We start from the raw sequence: 8,920 nt of genomic DNA, 5'->3' as shown, positions 1-8,920 counted from the left end.
CAGGACTCAAACCCTGACCTTTTGTCAGCAGGACTCAAACCCTGACCTTTTGTCAGCAGTAGTCAAACACTGACCTTTTGTCAGCAGGAGTCAAACCCTGACCTTTTGTTAGCAGGACTCAAACACTGACCTTTGGTCAGCAGGAGATGTGACCAGTCTAAATCTATGTATGACTGGCTGGTCACATCTTCTACTGATCAAAGGTCGGGGTTTTGAGAGCAGCCTAATAAGACATTAGTGACTGTACTGACCTCTAGTTCCTGTCGGGACATGTAGGGGTGTGAGATCGGATCATCCAGACAGGAAGCATGCCGTACACTGTAGGTGGCGCCGTCACATTCAAGGGTGCAATCGTTCCGCAGGTTAATCAATGCCAGGAAGGTGTGTCCAGCCTTTTTGGTCAGCAGGTGGTTAGATACTTTTGTCACGCCCTGACACAGAAACAACACATATTGTAGTCAGTTGTGATTGTTAGTAGCCCATTCTTCATTCTATAGTTGATAAAAATGCTCCTAAATTCTATTATGTAAATTAATCGATAATTTTTTCAATTTTTGCAAACTTGAAATTTACCAAAATTTTGCTTTTATCTTTGCATGCTAATTTTTGCTAATAAACATAACAATTAAGATTTAATTAATCTGTTGAGTTATATCTAATGGTAAAGTAAGGCTGCATTTAAAACCTAACTTTGATGTTATCTGACAGTATATAGATTTAACTTACATCCCTGGCAGGCTGAGCCATGCCATACACCGACATTCCACTGATGTTGATCTTCCTAAAGTTAGACACCCTCACATCACTCTGTGTGCTCAGGAGGTCCAGCCCTACATAGTCGTCTGCCACCTGTACATAGCAATACATCCACTTGATATCAACAACTAAACCTGATACTTAATAATCGTATCTGATGTTTATTTATCCCCCTGATACTTAATCATTACAGCTGTTGTTTAATTATCAACTCTGTGTGTGTCTTCTAACTGCCTTTGTGTCACTCCTACTACAGGGTATATCTCCTACCCATGTGTGTGATTTTTACTTATATGTGCCTCCTACCTCTGTGTTTGTCTCCTATTCCTGTGTGTCTCCAACCCTGTCTGTATCTCCAATTATTGTATGTTTCTCATATCCCTTTGTGTGTCTCTTACCTCTGTATGTCTTCTACCCATGTGTGTCTCTCTAACCCCTATGTATCTCCTATCCTGTGAGTGTTTCCTATAACCTTGTGTATCTCCTATCCTCTGTGTGTCTCCTATCCTCTGTGTGTCTCCTACTCCTGTGTGTCTCCTATCCTGTGTGTCTCCTATCCTCTGTGTGTCTCCTACTCCTGTGCTTCTCCTATCCTCTGTGTGTCTCCTACTCTTGTGTGTCTCCTATCCTCTGTGTGTCTCCTACTCTTGTGTGTCTCCTATCCTCTGTGTGTCTTCTACTCCTATGTGTCTTCTATCCTCTGTGTGTTTCCTATACTGTGTGTCTCTATCCTCTGCATGTCTCCTATCCTCTGTGTGTCTCCTATCCCCTGTGTGTCTCCTACTCCTGTGTGTCTCCTATCCTCTGCGTAAGTAACCATACTTTGGGATTTTTTGGCACCACCTTATAGCTATGTGACTTACCTATATATCCTTGAATACAACTTACACAACAACTGGAGTTTGATATTTTTATTAAGCTTGGTTTGCACAGCAAAGGGGGTCAAGCTGCCCTGGCCTCACATGCCTTGCAGGTCAAGAAGGGGACATGTATCCCCTTATCAAGTAGTAAGATGGGGGTGCTGTAAAGGGACTCATCTCTGTATCAGACACAGTGGGGAATTCAAGGAGTAGACACATCAAATTCCCTTCTATTCCCTCCTCAAGGTGAGTCACTTAAACAGCATTCCTACAGCAAACACTCTCCCCTCCCCCAAATTTCTTTCCAAATTTGCAGCTGACTTGTTTGGTATCAGGCCCTTCACATACATGGTAGTCAGATAGGTCTGATCAATCTCCATACATTGAATGGTCAGGTGACTTACTCTGTATCTCCATCACTTTTTAGTCAGAGTCAGTTGTCTAAAATGTAGCAGAGTGTACAGTCGTATTTTTGACAGATCTTCAATTGTCAGGCCTCTTCCAGAGACTCCACAGATTAAACTTCCCAATTTAGCATCATAATTAGGGGCTGTAAATGAAAGAATATGTCTGATGATCCAGACAGTGTTTGGTATACAAATCATTCCAATACCTGGACTACAGTTGAGCTCTGGATAAGTTGAAAGAAGTGAACATTGTCTCCCCGAGAAGTTTCACTAAAGCTCAGCTCCTTCACTTGAACAAGGAGAATGTTGACACTATAGACGCAATTCCTAACTCTCGTAGTGACTTACGCTCGTCCATGATGCAACATGATGAAAGTGTAAGTAGAGAAGATGATGAACACTCGCGCTTCTCTGACCCCAGTATCACACCACGCTTGTCTGCAGACTTTATGGCCTTGCAGCAGCATGTCATGAGGCTGGAGCTACAGATATTTAGTCATTGAAAACTATGACACCTTTAGGTGAAAACATTTATTTGACATGTTATGTATGGAGTCTGTTCATCTTACCTGAAAATAAACAGTTCCATGTTTTGCTTAATATGCAATCTATAGCTCACGTAAGTCAGTAACTAGTGCCTAACAAATGAGTGAGAAGATGGTCTGCTAAAATCTGGATGTTGTGACGACATATATTTGGCATTGTGATACATTAGTTTGTTTATTTTGGCTCATTACTTCAAGCACCTAATAAACAAAAATAAAACCACATCCAAAATATCCCAAAGTACAGTAGAGATTAAAATTTGTGTGCGAGAAAGACATGAAGATAGGTCTATCCTACCTCTGTGTATGATAACAGTACCCAATGTACAATCTTACATCTCATTTCACATTTGATATTGAGAAGACAGGGTCTGTACTCACATAAATAATATCATGTTCAAACTCTGATTGTATATGTTAAACCCCGATTCCTTATTCCGATGATACGTTATTCAAATTTTGCTTTTTTTAACAATTATGAATAACATTGGAAAGATATGAAGTTAAATACCATTTTAATGTCTACACTTTATAGTTTGACTGTGTTGAATGATTTGAAAGAGTTAATAAAAAGTTGGTTTGAGTATACTTGAATACTTCGTACTGTTTTAAAGACAATGAGTCCAGATGATTACTTACCAGGTACTGTACACCCTTAAAGCTTAGGTCAGTAGGGGACTGACAGGTGGGGTCAGAGATAGTCCCCATCCTTACTTACCAGGTACTGTACACCCTTAAAGCTTAGGTCAGTAGGTGACTGACATGTGGGGTCAGAGATAGTCCCCATCCAGGTACTGTACACCCTTAAAGCTTAGGTCAGTAGGTGACTGACATGTGGGGTCAGAGATAGTCCCCATCCAGGTACTGTACACCCTTAAAGATGAGTTCAGTAGGGGTCTGACAGGTGGGGTCAGCGATAGTCCCCATCCTTAGTTACCAGGTACTGTACACCCTTAAAGATAAGGTCATTAGGGGTCTGACAGGGAAGGTCAGCGATACTCCCCATCCTTACTTACCAGGTACTGTACACCCTTAAAGATAAGGTCAGTAGGGGCCTCACAGGTGGGGTCAGAGATAGTCCCAATCCCTACTTACCAGGTACTGTACACCCTTAAAGATGAGGTCAGTAGGGGTCTGCCAGGTAGGGTCAGCGATAGTCCCCATCTTTACTTACCAGGTACTGTACACCCTTAAAGATGAGGTCAGTAGGGGCCTGACAGGTAGGGTCAGAGATAGTCCTCATCTTTACTTACCAGGTACTGTACACCCTTAAAGATAAGGTCAGTAGGGGTCTGACAGGGAAGGTCTGCGATAGTCCCCATCCTTACTTACCAGGTACTGTACACCTTTAAAGATGAGGTCAGTAGGGGTCTGCCAGGTGGGGTCAGAGATAGTACCCTTAAAGATAAGGTCAGTAGGGGCCTGACAGGTAGGGTCAGAGATAGTCCCCACCTTTACTTACCAAGTACTGTACACCCTTAAAGATAAGGTCAGTAGGGGCCTGACAGGTAGGGTCAGAGATGGTCCCCATCCTTACTTACCAGGTACTGTACACCCTTAAAGATGAGGTCAGTAGGGGTCTGACAGGTAGGGTCAGAGATAGTCCCCATCCTTACTTACCAGGTACTGTACACCCTTAAAGATGAGGTCAGTAGGGGTCTGACAGGTGGGGTCAGAGATAGTCCCCATCCTTACTTACCAGGTACTGTACACCCTTAAAGATGAGGTCAGTAGGGGTCTGACAGGTGGGGTCAGAGATAGTCCCCATCCTTACTTACCAGGTACTGTACACCCTTAAAGATGAGGTCAGTAGGGGTCTGACAGGTGGGGTCAGAGATAGTCCCCATCCTTACTTACCAGGTACTGTACACCCTTAAAGATGAGGTCAGTAGGGGTCTGACAGGTGGGGTCAGAGATAGTCCCCATCCTTACTTACCAGGTACTGTACACCCTTAAAGATGAGGTCAGTAGGGGTCTGACAGGTGGGGTCAGAGATAGTCCCCATCCTTACTTACCAGGTACTGTACACCCTTAAAGATGAGGTCAGTAGGGGTCTGACAGGTGGGGTCAGAGATAGTCCCCATCCTTACTTACCAGGTACTGTACACCCTTAAAGATGAGGTCAGTAGGGGTCTGACAGGTGGGGTCAGAGATAGTCCCCATCCTTACTTACCAGGTACTGTACACCCTTAAAGATGAGGTCAGTAGGGGTCTGACAGGTGGGGTCAGAGATAGTCCCCATCCTTACTTACCAGGTACTGTACACCCTTAAAGATGAGGTCAGTAGGGGTCTGACAGGTGGGGTCAGAGATAGTCCCCATCCTTACTTACCAGGTACTGTACACCCTTAAAGATGAGGTCAGTAGGGGTCTGCCAGATGGGGTCAGAGATAGTCCCCATCCTTACTTATCAGGTACTGTACACCTTTAAAGATGAAGTCAGTAGGGGTCTGCCAGGTAGGGTCAGCGATAGTCCCCATCCTTACTTACCAGGTACTGTACACCCTTAAAGATAAGGTCAGTAGGGGCCTGACAGGTCTGGTCAAAGATAGTCCCCATCCTTGCTGACCAGGAACTGTACACCCTTAAAGATGAAGTCAGTAGGGGTCTGCCAGGTAGGGTCAGCGATAGTCCCCATAAACCTTGTCAGGTCGGGCTGCTGTTGCATCCATTGTGAGAAGTCTGATGTAAATCCCCATCCTTACTTACCAGGTACTGTACACCCTTAAACATGAGGTCAGTAGGGGTCTGCCAGATGGGGTCAGAGATAGTCCCCATCAACCTTGTCAGGTCGGGCTGCTGTTGCATCCATTGTGAGAAGTCTGATGTAAATCCCCATCCTTACTTACCAGGTTCTGTACACCCTTAAAGATGAGGTCAGTAGGGGTCTGCCAGGTGGGGTCAGAGATAGTCCCCATCAACCTTGTCAGGTCGGGCTGCTGTTGCATCCATTGTGAGAAGTCTGATGTAAACCACAGTGGATACTGTAAAAAAAACAAGGTCAAGCTCAAAGGGCAAGGTCACAGTGATACATTGTATTGTTAAAAGTTAAAGTCAAGGTCAAGGTTGATATTGTCTTAAACCTAGGCAATAAGTCACACCAAAAGAAAACCAATCATTGCTAATTGCATAGAACAAATTACATGGCACATCTACAAACCTTTAAGTAGAAAACAAACCAATCTGATATGAAATACTTTCACATAAATGTATGCCAAACCGTCAAGGATGGCTCAAGAAAGGGCAGAGTTATTTCTTATGTGGTTCTTGATGGTATTAGTCTAAATAGGCAATATCAAAAGAATTCATTTATCACAGAAATAAGATTAAGTACGTCTTTTTTCTTTCTTTCTTAATATAGCATAAATAGCATACATACAAATCAATCAAAAAACATATATGCATGATATTACAAATGTGTGCATAGTGCACAATATATGCAAAGTGGACAATAATAGCATGCACACACCTGGGCTCATGATGGATGCATGAAATGAATGATACACAACAGCATTTGTGATTGAAATACAATTTGGCTCATGAATAAAATACGATTTTGCTTTTAAACCTATATACTTCTGGTTTTACCTTTCTGGTTTTAAAGTATGTTGCCATAATTAAACTTTAGGCCTTTTTTTTCTAAATATAGAAATGAATATTTTGAATTCTCTTTTAAACCACCTCAATCAACATACATGTTATGACTTCAGACATTACAGGAAGGTCTCCCTATGGCATGGAGATTTTCATTGTTTATTGTTATCAGAATACATGTATTTAATATTCTTTTACATTGAATATTCATAAATTGAGATGTGTTCATATAATTACTACTAATCCATTGCATCTGAGCAGAGGAATCATTAATGACATTTACAGACATCCTTTTGAAAACTTAGGAAATGGAATTTTAAATATTACAACCAACTGTTAGGAGATTCTGATTCTTTAAAGGGATTTTTCAGTTGATCAAGTTAAAACTTTACGGACTATTAACTAGAGAGACATCACATGTACACACGCATCGGCCACAGTCCAATCCAGATATACAGATCAACGTGTAGTGGCCTTGTACCAAGACAGTTTCCCCTAACCAGCCCAGCCCACTCGCCCAGATACTCACCTGTTCAGTGAGGTATGCGTTGAACACTATGAGGAACACGTAACGTTCTAGGTAGTCACAACACCGCTTGTACAAGGTTTCTTTGGCACTTTTATCCTGTAACAACAATTTATACATCAGATGACGATTCTGAAAGCTGATTGACTAACAAAATCTTCAACATTTTTGTACATTTTATAAGAAGAGGCCTATTTGGCCTGTATCACTCACCTGTAAGTCAATGCTGTTAGTTAACACATCAAACAAACATGACCTTTACTATAGGACAAGGTAAAATAATATATTCAAACAAACATAACAGCAAGGAACCTAATACTACAACCTGTTATCTCAGCTTTACATTGAAAGCTACTTCTCAAAACCTACAGGACCTTTAGAATGAATTTTTACTCCATCTAACCATAGAAGCAGACAAAGGTCCTTTAATCTTACAGACCGTTGATACAACCATGCTACTGANTTTGAAAAAATTCCATCCACTGGTTCTTGAGAAGAAGTTGATTATGTAAAAGTTTACGCACGACGCACGACGCACGATGGACGACGGACGACGACGGACGGAAAGTGATTGGAATAGGTCACTTGAGCAAAGCTCAGGTGACCTAAAAAGATACCATTACCCTAAGGTCCCTTGTTTATGCAGAAAAAGTTGTTCACATTTGAAACTTGTGACCACCTTGAAAGCTATTCAAGGTTATTTATTTCAACAAAAATAAAAGTCCATCATACCAGCATGCATCTGCCAAAATCTATGAGGCTAGGCCTCTTGGTTATTCACAAGTTGTTTATGATTTTGACACATTTGACCCCTCCAACTTTGACGGAGGTCTAGGTCATTCACTTTAATAAACATGATAGTCCTTCACTTAAGCATTCTACAACTCATATATCCTGATATTAAATCCGTTTCCTTTTCTGGTGAAGAAGTATAAAAGTTTTAGCATATTTAACCATTGTAATCTTGAAAGTGGGTCAAGGTCATCTATTTGAACAAATTTGATAACCCTTCATCCAAGCATGCTCATGACCAAATACAAATGCTCTAGGCTAATTGGTTATTCAGAAAAAAATACCATGCCACATCATGGCATAAACTCACATAGCTGTAGGAACTGTAGCTTCAAAGTCAGAACAATTTTATCATTTTGAAATTTTGAATTCAGAAAAAATTTCAAAATCAATCGACAGCTTTTGCATGGTGATGATACATATGTCCATGATGGTCCGATAAATTATTTTATTCACTCAACAATGTTTATATATCATATGTATAGTATTTTTATTCTTTCTTCATTAAAAACATAAATCCTATTGATACTTTGACCAATGCAGGAACAGGCAGTGAAATGATGAACTTGAGACCTTGAGCTGACCTGTTCAGGTGTGAGGATTTGATGTGATTTGTTATGGAGAGTGTGTACTGACTGGTGACATACGCTATGTGCTATAAATAAATGGTTTGACACCACTCCACCATCTGACAAGTCTCTGTAATGGATTGTATTCCAGACAGTGACAGACCTAGACCAGCAGCAAACAGTTCCAAAGCACACAAGCCAGAATCCAGGACGATAAATTGCTTTTTACATTCTGAACACATTATAGCCACAAGATTTATGAATAAGAAAACACTAAATCTCAATCATAAAGACATCTTCAAGCTATGTGGAAAATAAGCACCTTTTATTCTGCGACAAGGAGCGTGGAAAGCATAATATAATGTGATGACCATTCCTAGTTGATAATGCACTTAGGTATCAATACACCGGTCATGTTCGACTGACAGAAGATATAGAGGATAGTCTCTGTAACACGGATAAATGTTACATACTGGGTATTAGGTGTAACAACTATTTACTAGGAATATAGAGTAATAAAATGTATAACTTGGAGTTTAGTGTAAATATGTAACTAGGGAGAGGGTGTAACAATATGTTACTAAAGTTGATATGGGTAACTATATGTTACAAGTTTATATTGCTGAGGGACATAACTATATTTTACTAGGTCTGTATTGCTCGGGACATAACTATATGCTACTGTAAATATGTTGTAACTAAATAAGTTACTTAGAATTTGATGTATATATGTTACTAGGGATTGGGATGTTACTTTGGTTATAAGAGTAAGTATATGTTACTAGGGATTGGGATGTTACTTTGGTTATAAGAGTAAGTATATGTTACTAGGGATTGGGATGTTACTTTGGTTATAAGAGTAAGTATATGTT

The 8,920-nt window shown here is 40.7% G+C and overlaps 1 protein-coding gene across 1 annotated transcript in view; it reads right to left on the bottom strand.

The window, feature by feature from the left end:
- Positions 1-8,920, bottom strand: part of LOC110461429 (paladin-like) — a 158,530-nt gene that overhangs the window by 7,299 nt on the left and 142,311 nt on the right. The window contains exons 11-16 of the mRNA XM_021514873.1: positions 6,691-6,786; positions 5,417-5,551; positions 2,372-2,505; positions 1,155-1,362; positions 727-849; positions 248-431 (exon numbers count right to left, since the gene is read on the bottom strand). Of these exons, the coding sequence (XP_021370548.1) occupies positions 248-431; positions 727-849; positions 1,155-1,362; positions 2,372-2,505; positions 5,417-5,551; positions 6,691-6,786 (880 nt within the window). The remainder of the gene's footprint in view (positions 1-247; positions 432-726; positions 850-1,154; positions 1,363-2,371; positions 2,506-5,416; positions 5,552-6,690; positions 6,787-8,920) is intronic.

The sequence above is a fragment of the Mizuhopecten yessoensis genome, unplaced genomic scaffold, assembly GCF_002113885.1.
Source record: "Mizuhopecten yessoensis strain PY_sf001 unplaced genomic scaffold, ASM211388v2 scaffold10619, whole genome shotgun sequence".
Classification (NCBI taxonomy): domain Eukaryota; kingdom Metazoa; phylum Mollusca; class Bivalvia; order Pectinida; family Pectinidae; genus Mizuhopecten; species Mizuhopecten yessoensis.
Note: the sequence above shows the minus strand (reverse complement) of the source record. Positions and strands in the feature narration are given on the sequence as shown.